Raw genomic sequence first — 11,432 nt, forward strand, 5'->3', positions numbered from 1 at the left:
ATCTTATAAATTTTGGTGAGTCACATGGCATCTTTAATCCTCAGTTTTCTCATCTGTAAAATGGTCATTATAGTGCCTAATTCATACAGTTCTTGTGAAGAGTAAATGTGAATGTAAAGTGTTTGGCACTGCACCTGGAAGGTCATGACCTCTCTCCACCCTCACACCCCACAAATAGTTCTCGTTTTTATTACTGAAATGGACCATGTTGCCAGGACTGAAAAGAAACTCTCAAATAGGAAAAGAATGTTTTCAGTTCCATCTCCTATGATCTCTGCGTTGGTGCCTGCTTCTCCATACTCCTCGGAGGGCACCTTCGGCCCTCTGCGCTCCCTCCCCCTGCAGCCTTCCACACAGTCTTTCCCTTGTGAAACGGACCTAGAACTCTGATCTTTCCTTCCTCAAAATAGTTTTGGCACATAGCCATATTCTCATTCCTGGGGCATCTCATGTGGAAAGGACGAGAAGATGAGGAGAAACAAGCAAGAGACTGGAAACGAGTGAATGACGCAGTAGGAGAGAAAGCAGGTGCCTGTGTTCCCTTGGTGACCACGTAGAGTGCCTCAAGATGGGAGAAATGATCAACTGGGTCAAATGCTGTAACAGGCTAGGTAAGTTGAGAACATAAAATTGATAGATTTGGCAAAGCAGAAGTCATCGGTGACCTTGACAAACGCAATTTTGACGTGGTGGTTGTGAAATTGTGATTGGAGTAAGGAATTTGACACATCGAGCATAGACTATTTTCTGTAAAGAGGGCAAAGAAATGAGGTGGTGGCTGGAGGGGGAAATAGTTGATTAAGATGAGAGAAGTAACAGCATATTTATCAATGCCAATGGGAACGATCCAGCGCGAGGGGGAAATTGATGATGCAGAAAGGAGAAGGAAGAAGTGCTAGAGCAAAACCCTTCACAGGAGGAATGGGATTTAGAACACAGGTGGAGAGCCTTCCACAGATCACAGACGTGATTTATTTATGACAATAAGGTGAGTGGCAGGATTTGTGCCATTAAATCGGAAGGTGGAATGGGAGCCTGTGCAAGTTCTCTTATGATGCAGTGCAATCCCAGTGCAGTGGGAAGCAAAGTCGTCAACGAGAGTAGTTGCCATAAAGTGAAATAAAGTACTATCGATAAAGCAAGTGATATGTTCAATTTTAGAAATATAACTCAAAGAGCAATTGTGATGTGGCCTAGTAGGTAAGAATCTTTGCTAAAAATACTTTAATAATGAGGTGCACATGTAACTTCAACTAAAATTCAAATAATAATAAACACAATATGCAATGCTCTAAATTTTCTTTATTTTCTAATAACCATTTAAACCACTCTACAAAATGCTCTACAACATTATTTAAGAAAACTACAGAATTTAAGGTAATAATTAGACCCTGTTTACCTACCATCAAAACATCACGCAGTTGCTTCTTGGCCTTTTGGCTAAGTTTAAGTATAAAACATCATGCAAATACTTATTTTCTTAGAGGATATTTAGCTTTGTGGAATTACTTACAGGTGATGGTACATTTTAATTCCATATACCGCAATGAGAATTTACCCAATTTAACTCTCTAAAATAAAACAACATACATTTCTTTCGAACCATATTAAATTTTGGTTTTTGTTTTTTTTTTCCAGAAGTTAAAACTAAGCTCTATTTCCTTTCCCCAGTCACAGCTTTGATCATGCTCACAGCAGATTTGTACAAAGTATACTGACAACTCAGATTTCTCATGTGATGCCAGCAGTTCACGTCATTACAGGTAGAAGAGAGAATTGGCTAATTCCAGACTTGGTTCTTTATGAATGCTTTGTGCCACCAGGAAGGTCAGCTTGTGGGCATACTGACATGGTGCTGGGATACTGATTAAGCCCTGGGGAAGAAAAAGTACAAATGGTAATTAAGAGGATAATCTGTTCTTCAAACTGATTTTTTTTTTCACTGAGTTTTTCATCTACTAGTTACATATACAACAGAAAGTGTTAGTGAGTAAACAGCAACTAGACTCAACCAACGAAGGGCACCTTTGCTCATTGGAAACTTAAGTTCACTGAGCAGAATGGGGTGGGTGAACAGTCTGCCTTCACGGTGCTGGGAGCTGGGAGCCATCACACTTAGGGCTAATCTATGTTCCTATGACTTATATTACGAGGGGCTCAGAGCAAACCTCAGCCTTGGACTTTGAGAACTTGGCCTCAAGCACGGGAACACAGAACAGAGCCGTGCCCGTTACTTCCCCATCAGAGGAAGTCTGGGGTGGCTTCAACTTCCTCAGCGTAAAGTGAGAATGATAGTACCCTGGATTCCTCCCAGGCTCGCACAGGATAAAGTATATATCAAGCCCTCTGGAAATTGTAAATCCCAATGTATTATAACAGTTATTGCTATTTCGTTTCTATACAGACTAGGTTTCTCCCACTGTGGACTCAAAAAGTCATTCATTCATTCGTCTGTTCATTCATTCCTCCTTTGTGAAAAGTCAGGTATTGTGCTAGGGGTAGGTATACAAAAGTGAACTGAGTGACAGTTCCTGAGTTGGGAATCCTGAGTATCAGTACTCACATAAGTAAATAGCTGTCACTCACCGGCCAATTGTAGTACAGGTGGCACAGTTTGAATGTAAGTCTCTGCATGTGGTCGGGCTTCAAGCCGTTGTCATCATAGATGACATTATAGTAGGTGGGACTGACAGTTCCCCGACAGGCGGCCTGGCTGACCAAGTAAAAGTCATACCTGAGGGACAAAATGAAACGATCGTGTGGAAGGTGGCACACAGAGCAGGGCCAAACCCGAACAACGCACAGTGAATGTTTTGTTAAACATCGGTTTTCTGGCAGCACTTGCCATTCAGGACGAGTCGCTTCCGAATCCACCACGGTGCCAAGTGGCGGGTTCTGTATGGTGTGGTTCACTTCCATAAAGAATCGTGACGTGCACTTCTTCCTGACCACGATCACTGACAGTTTGGAGCTTGGAACCAGAAAGACAAAAAAAAAAAAAAAAAAGAGAGAGAGAGAACTAAAATCAAGCCACACAGTTTTCTATTTCTCTTTCTTGGCAATTTTTTTGATGGGATAGATAGATAGATAGATAGATAGATAGATAGATAGATAGATAGATAGATAAATTCATTAGAGAAAGACTGCAAAAACAAAGAAAATAAAAACCACCTCCAGTCTCTCCTCCCCCAGAGATACATACAGTTTTTTTCAGTTAGGGATTATTCTCATTTCAAAAGTGTGGTACGTCCACTCACTTGACTAGTGTATATCATTTAAAGGAGATGGGGAGGGATGGTTGATAAGGCAATGACCTTCAATGAACACTTCTAAAGAAAGATTTTCCAGAATTACCCATGGAGACAAGATTTTTTTTTTCCATTAGCAATAGTCTATTTTCACTCTTCTCAATTTCTAAATAGCAAAGGGAGAACCACAAGTCCCTCTTACTCCACAAATCACTACTTCTGATCCCTGTAAAACACACGCCTGGTAGGATGAATGGACAGACCAAATATACATTTGAGTCAAATGCTGAATGACCAAGTATTAAAGTCAGCATTTTTAATAAAGCCAAGGCCAAGGCTAAATATTGACCGTCATGGAAGAACCTCTGAGATGCAAGGGTCACCATGAAATTTAATTATTTAAAGATATATATTAATGTTTTCAGTATTGAGAGTTTTAAAAGTGATGTCATAGTTCAGAAAACTAACTCCTTAGCACTGTCAGCTACCCCTAAATTGCATACTGAATACATTCACTGAAGGTCAGTGGGAAATGAGATATCTTGACTCTGACAGTTTGAATGCAGCTGAAGGTGATACTGTCCCCCAGCTACTATGCTCTCCCTCCTCTCTACCAGTCACTAATGAGGTCGCGACTCAGCTCCTTTGTAGCTTCTGGCTGCAAAGCTGGGCTGATCGTGGTGAATCCTACAGAGAGAGCACTGTGCACTGCTTGGAAGATGCTTTCTGAATATTTTAAGAAGCCACCTTAAGATGATCATCCTCCCCGATTTTCCAGCTCTAATATTTTTCTTGCACTTGCCACTCGACATAATCAGAGGAAAATGTGCTGAAACACTGAATCTAGAAATGTGACATGAAGCAAGATGCCTGGTGTTCAAGACGAACTGATTCCCACAGGCAACCAGCGTCCATAGCACTCGCACGTTCCTTCGGCACCTCATATAGCCCCCAGCTGCACATCAGTGTCCTCCGTACTTCAGAGGCCCCAGCCCTGTGTGTGGATTTGGGCCTTGAATTTGAAACCATAGCTTGTTTTTTGCCCATGGCATGTTATTATATATGAATGTCTTCACCTGCCAGCAGCCCCGAGGGCTTCCTGCTGAATCTCAGTGTTACCTGCTCTGGAGGATGTCACCTGCCTTCCTCCAGGTGCTCCCACCTGGGCCCCCAAACCTCACATCACCCAGGCTATTTATATAAGACCATCCTGACCACACTGCAATCTAGGGAAAATCAGTCCATTCAGCTATACTTGAATGATGCAGAAACAGAGTAAAACTTAACTGCATGAAAAAAAAAATGCTGGCATAGAATAATTTTAATAGTTACAATGAATGTGCTATAATTGGGAGTGTGGAGAAAGAACAGTTTAATACCTGGTGTTTGAACTTGCTTCTGCCACACTGCTCAGCAGCTGTGGGACTTCGTACTCAATAAGTGTTTTCAGCTGACCGTCCCCTACGCCGTCACGATATACAATGATCCGTGCTGGCAAACCATGATTGTGCTTGTACCATTTGTTGAGTGCTCCTGCAGAATTTGGTGTTAGTAAGAAAAGAATGACTTGTCTGATGCCAACAAAGAATAAAATTCCAATATATTTCAATGCTAAAATAGTAAGTTTGCTATTTCCTGCAAAATAGATAAGATCTAACTTGGATGTATGTGCAATAATATAAACATGGATAACTTTAGAGGACATGCCTGCACCTCTATTATTTAGGAATCATAATGGTTTCCATGGCATAATATATTCTTAAATTCAGTATATCTCTTTAGAAAAATTTTAATATTTATGCAATAAATTAAAATTTAATTCATGCAATAGATATACAAATTCCCAAAATCAAATTAATATTAATTTAGTTTCTTCAAGCCTTTAAATTCTCTTAATATAGAGTAGACAATTTTATATCATTTTCCTCTCTAATGAACATAAATATAAAAACCTAAGGAAAAGAATTGCCTGTTCTTCTCAATGCATCTCTTTATATGAACTCAAAAGGATTAGATTCCAAGTCTCACAGACAATACGAACTGAGAACACTCCCATGCACTCTAACTAGAAATTGCCTGAAGAGCAGAGACCAGAAGGTAACTCTTACCCAAGAGAAACTTCTCAGAACTACTAAAAAACAAAACAAAACAGGTTTTGAAGTGAGGGGAAAGTAATATGATACAAGAAGTCTTTTCATGTATATTTTGTATAATTGTTCTAGAAGAGTTTATTGTACAGGAAATTCAATTTAGTTCAATGGAAGATGATCACATATGTAAGTCCACTATCAACACGTATCATCACCAAATTCTCTATTTTAGGAAAAAAAATATTTACAACCCTCCCCCTCCCACCGCCCCCAGCCAAAGTTTCCAGATAGGAAAATTCAGGTTAGGGGAGGGAGTGAGATGCACAAGCGCACCACAAAGGGGTGGCAAAGCCAGATCTGTCAGGGATGGTGAGGGAGTGGGAACACAGGACCCCTCTTTCCACCACATCTGGCTATGAAGAGGGCACCCCTCCTCCTTGCCTGCCTTCTTCCCCATCCTCTCCTGCTATGCCACACTTCATCTGCCAGTATATCCTGTCCCAAAGGTTTCTCTCCTATTTCTAGACTTAACACTGCTCTGTCGTAATACTAGTTCCTCTAGGGTAAGTTTCTTTTGGCCTTCAAACCACTTGCCAGAGCCACCAGCAGCTATGAAAAACTCTCCCTCCTCCTGGCTTTCTATTTATCACACACAGAGGACAATGTAAACTCTACAGTCTGACTGTTAGCCTGAGTCAGGACACAGCTTTAGGGTCTCCAACTCGCTCCCAGTTGATTCAGGCAGGCCTGGGGAGTTTGCTTTCTCCTATGTGGTCTGGTATACGCTTGTGGACTTTGGGTCTGAAGAAACAGTCCTTGGAGCCCACGCCCACTACGTTTTTCATACCGATCATGAAAACTTTTAAGCAGTCTGCAACATCAGTTGTTGTTTTCTGAAGGATACAGCGGGAAAACCACCTAAAGTAAGCAAAGAACAAAAGTAGAGTTCAACTTTAAAACCTTCTACTACAAACATGCATTAGGATTAAATTAAGAAAGGGACATTATGAATAAAATCAATGTTCATAATTCTATATATGCTAGATCATCACAATTGTATTAAAAAGCTCCCTCCTACACCCAGAACGAAATTTATTTTAAAGAGCAACTCAAGCATTGTGCTGGCATCAGACACATCTGGGTTCAGATCCTGGCTGGTATACTCATCAGCTCTGTGACTTTGGTGTGTGAATCTAAGCTTCAGTTTCTTCACCTATGCCAAGGAAATTTACAAGATGGTAATGTAGTCACTACTTCATAAAGTTGTTATAAAAATTAAATTAGATAATATATGTAAAGTCCTTAGCACAGCACTTGTCACATAATAAGCACTAACGGAAGAACTATGTTATTATTATAAAGGAATTTACTAGTTTAGCAATAGATCTTCTACTTTCAATATATTCAAAGATTTCTCAAGCATAAACTCCCACTTTTAGAGGTGAGCCTTTTAGATTTAAAATCTTAACATGATTAATTTACTTAGATTTCAGAAGCAAGTTCTCTTGCTAAAGTCGTTAATTAAAAGCACTTAGAAAATGAAAGTCATGACTTAGTGGTAAGTATGTGTCAACATTATTATAGTTATCTAAATATAAGCAACAATAATGACGCAATTAGGAATACTGCTGACCAGCTGGTAGTCCTTTATCTGCTTAAGGAAGTGACACACATAACAGGGCTCTCATATAGCCTGGAATGAACTCAGAGGCATGCTGCTACTTTTCCTGTTTCTCACAATTCCAAATATGTACCTGACCATAAATGTAATGGAGCAAATCAAACAGCTTCAGTCTAGGAAGAAACATTTTTGCAAATAGCTCCTACAGCCTCAAAACATTGTTTAGATACAAATATTGAAACAATTCTAAGAACTACAATTTAACAAGCACTACTACCCCCGTGTTTGTAACCGTGTTTAACTGTAACAACTTTAACGGGTCATCCCTAATCCTGCCTGTGTTTTTAACAGCTGTGTGAACAATCACCATATCAAGTGTCTGTGAGAGTTAAGAATAATAAAACAATAATGAGCATGTATTGAGCATTTATACAGAATAAGTAAATGGCAGACAGGATATAATTCAGGAAATCTGATTCTCAACTGCTGGCATCATGTATGTAAGGTTCCTAGTACAGTGCCTAATACAGTGCAGATGTTCAGAAAATAAATTTCTACACGGCCATCATTTTAGGAATATGACCGGCATATGAGTAATAGCCTGTCCTAATGCATGTATAAAAATAGTTTTTTAATGAGATTACATATTACCCCAATATTATCAATCACATTTATATGTGTAAGTATTATGACCATAAACATTCATATTTTAAAAATGAGCGAAGAATACAAATTATTCCTTGCTATATAGTTAACCCACGATTAATAGTCAAATAACGGAAGAATACGTTAGGGTAATTTTAAAAGTACCTGGTGATTCTGGGGTTGATACTGGCCACAAATCCAACCACCAACATTCCCTTGTTGAATGCATCCTTACAGACATCAATACCAACTACCATCAGGGACTTTAACTGTGAAATTAAATTTTTCATGATTTAATGGAATGAGGTGTTATTTCCCCAAATAATGGCTTAATATGAAGTTTTTAAAAAACTGTCCTTAGTTATTTAATTATTCAAGTTAAGCTATGTGCCAGGATACATGTCCAGATGAGACAGATTATTAAACTAGAAACAAAAGAGACTTAAAGATAGAGAGAAGGATGTGGTCCACACTTTGCTTAGGAGACTCACTATAGTCCAAATAGCCACCATCCTTTGCGGAGGTGGCCAAGGGCCATCAGTAGCTCAAGAGATTCTGGGAAAGTGGCCAGTCCATTTATCCCTTGCCTCTGGGCTGAAGAAATTTGAAGAGGAATTCCATTCCCCTTTCTTCAGATATCTAAGAAATCCTCAATTGGCTACGTGCCTCCAGGAGGGGCTAATGTCATATGCCGGACTATAGAAACATAAGAAAATAAGCAACATTCTCTCATTTCTCATCCCCTCACTTCCTCCCGGAGTGGCCATATTTCAGGAAAGAGAAGAGGGTTTTCTCAGTTCCCAACATATTTGGAGGTTTGAATCATAGGCTTTGCCAGCTCCCCAAGGTCTGGGGAGGCCCCAAGCAGGGAGAAAGGCTACTCTGAGAGTTAACACCTTCTGAAAGCAGGTAAAGAAAGGCTGTGGAGCATAGATTTTAAATAGCGGTTGAGTGGCTCCAAATCAAGTTCCTCCAAGTCTATATGCCAAATTAGACTCTCTTTCACGAAATATTCTGTTACGAGCTCCTTGAGAACAAGGGCCCACCTCGCCTTCTGCAAACCCTCATGGTGGGCTTGTATAATACCAGCACCCACAGCAGACAAACAATGAACCAACCCAACAAACAAACAAATCAAATACTTCTGCGATCATGTAAAAATAGCTCCTACTTTGACTTAATTTTTTAAAATTACTTGATTGATTACTGAAAGGAAAAGAGAAACAAATTCCTCACAGGGATCTCCACAGCCCACAGCTCGCCTCCGAGTTTACAGGTCATTTGCATGGCAATCTTGGTGGCCAGAGTCATCATCATTCCCTGTTTATTCAAGGTCCGAACAAGCACACATTGACTCGGGACTGGAAAGTCGGAGCTCAAATATTTTTTAATGGAATCATAATAGTTCTGCTGATTAGAAGGCAGAATACACATTACCTAAGAGCAAAAAAAAAAAAAAGATAATTTACTTATGCTTAGCTTTTAAAAAATAAATGAATACATGGATTCTCCAAACATCTTTTGCCCTTGAGTTTCTGAGCAGCAAACATGAACATGCCTATATGGCTTTGAATTTTCAAATGGCCTTTAAATCACTGACAATTAATCAAAGGCCATTTGAAATGCCTTCTCACCAGCCATCAACTCCACCAAGCCTCACTCTAATCCTACCCATCTCCCTTGGCTTTCCCTTCCTCCTCACTTCTCTACTGATTTCATTCTGTTAGTTTCCACAAGTTCCTCTCTAACCTAGCTCTTTCTCCAGCTACCTCCTCCTTCTTTGCCATGACCTTTTCCTGTGGCTCTCTAGCTCCTGTCCCCAACTTCACCTACAGATAAGCAAAGTGGAGAATTAGCTTACACAGTGAGCTTTTTCCCAATAGGCACTGGACAAACAAAAAAAAAAAAATTTTTTTTTTTTTCCATTTACCAGGACTTGAGATTGGGATATGGGAAGAGGAAAAATAAGGAGAAAGAAGCTTCAGGTCCCCTAGTATTTTAATTCCACCCATTTCTGTCACTGCCCCTACTTCTTTTCAGGTATTTTGCTCACAGAAGGACCTCTCCTGGCCTACTTCCTATCTTTTATTGTCTACCTTGAAAACTCCCCAAATTATAGAAAAGATAGGCACTATCATGATTAGCAAAAAGAAAAAAAAAAGTGAGTTTTTTTTACCAATAGAACTGTCAAAATAATGTCAAGGGCTAAAATTATTTATACTTAAATTCTCTTAGGGGCCTTCCTTCCTTTCTTCATATGAGTTTGCGGCCAAGCAAGGTAGGTGGCAGTACAAGGCAGAGGCCCAAAGAGGCCAGGGCCAAAAGAAGGTGGGAGCCAGTGATACTGGTTACACCTCAGGGATGGAGAATAACAGCAGCCATGTTTCTCACTATCAGGAAAGGGGGAAAAATATGGAAATTAAGAATGCTTTCCTGTGGTGTTGGATTGGAACTAGAGGTGTGAACACATGTTTTTAAGATAGATAGATACATCTAGTAATAAAACAGATGTAATTGTGCATTACATATATAGGAGTATGTATACGTAGACATATAAATACATATATTTCCTAGCTTTGTACGTTGAGAAAGCCTGGGAGCAGTGACACCCCAGTAGCCAATAAGCACATCCAATGCTCAGATCTTAATTTCTAAATGCTTTTCTCTACTCCAAAGAATCAGGGCTCACTGGAGAAATATCTGATTCTGGGGCCAGGTAACAAAACTTCAGGGTTAACCTGGAAAATCTTATTGTGCTAGACAATAAGGAAGTGGTCCAAATAAGATGGAAACATGTCAAAAAGACGCAGAAGTCAAGCCTGAATGGGGCTCCCACTGGCAAAGTCAGGGACAATTTGGGGAGCAAAATAAATAACAGTAGTAATGGACTATAAATTAGTAAATAAAATAGGCATCCGTGAATCCATATTGATATAAATAAATGAATAAAGAAATGAGAAGAAAAAGCTCTTCCTTATAATATGCCATCTAATAAATGTAGAGGGAAGTACAGAATTAGAAAGCCACCATTTGGTAACCATCAAAGTTTGATGAGAATAAGATATTTACAAAGTCTCAAAGTATCTCCCTACCAAAAAATAAAAACTAATTACAAAGAGAAAAAGAGCAACTTTACAGTGAAAAAAACTTGACTGAGGTATCCCTTATTAAGATGCAGTAAGAACACAGAATCATTGCTGTGGTGATTCTGCTGAAAGTGCATAACCCGAATCCTAAGAAAATATCAGACAAACATAAATTAAGGGACATTATATAAAACAACTGGTCTACAGGTGGCTTCATAGGTAAATTTTACCAAACATTCAAAGAAGAATCATCAACTATTCTTCTCAAACTATTCTAAAAAATTCAAGAAGAGGGAAGGCTCCCTAACTCCTTTTATGAGGCCACCATTACCTTGGTTCCAAAACCAGGCAAAGACATTACAAAAAAAGAAAACTATAGGCTAATATCTCTTATGAACATGGATGCAAAAATCCTCAACAAAATATTAGCAAACTGAATTCAGCAATATGTTAAAAAATATCATATACCATGATCAAGTTGGATTTATTTCTAGGAACCAAGGTTGGTTCAATACCCGCAAATCAATTAATATGGTACTCCATATTAACAAATCGAAAGATAAAAACCATATGATCATATCAATAGATGCAGAAAAGGCATTCGACAAAATCTAGCATCCATTTATGATGAAAGCTCTCAGCAAAGTGGGAATAGAGGGAACATACCTCAACATAATAAAGGCCATATATGACAAACCTACAGCTAACATCATACTCAATGGAGAAAGGCTAAAAGCAGTTT

The 11,432-nt window shown here is 39.2% G+C and overlaps 1 protein-coding gene across 1 annotated transcript in view; it reads right to left on the minus strand.

The window, feature by feature from the left end:
* Positions 1-1,757: 1,757 nt before the first annotated feature.
* PIWIL4 (piwi like RNA-mediated gene silencing 4) overlaps positions 1,758-11,432 on the minus strand; it is a 42,265-nt gene continuing 32,590 nt past the window's right edge. Inside the window, exons 13-19 of the mRNA XM_011374774.1 lie at positions 8,841-9,041; positions 7,770-7,873; positions 6,186-6,256; positions 4,628-4,781; positions 2,846-2,971; positions 2,587-2,734; positions 1,758-1,874 (exon numbers count right to left, since the gene is read on the minus strand). Coding sequence (XP_011373076.1) covers positions 1,758-1,874; positions 2,587-2,734; positions 2,846-2,971; positions 4,628-4,781; positions 6,186-6,256; positions 7,770-7,873; positions 8,841-9,041 — 921 coding nt within the window. The remainder of the gene's footprint in view (positions 1,875-2,586; positions 2,735-2,845; positions 2,972-4,627; positions 4,782-6,185; positions 6,257-7,769; positions 7,874-8,840; positions 9,042-11,432) is intronic.

This window comes from Pteropus vampyrus, unplaced genomic scaffold (genome assembly GCF_000151845.1).
Source record: "Pteropus vampyrus isolate Shadow unplaced genomic scaffold, Pvam_2.0 Scaffold254, whole genome shotgun sequence".
In the NCBI taxonomy this organism is placed as follows: Eukaryota; Metazoa; Chordata; class Mammalia; order Chiroptera; family Pteropodidae; genus Pteropus; species Pteropus vampyrus.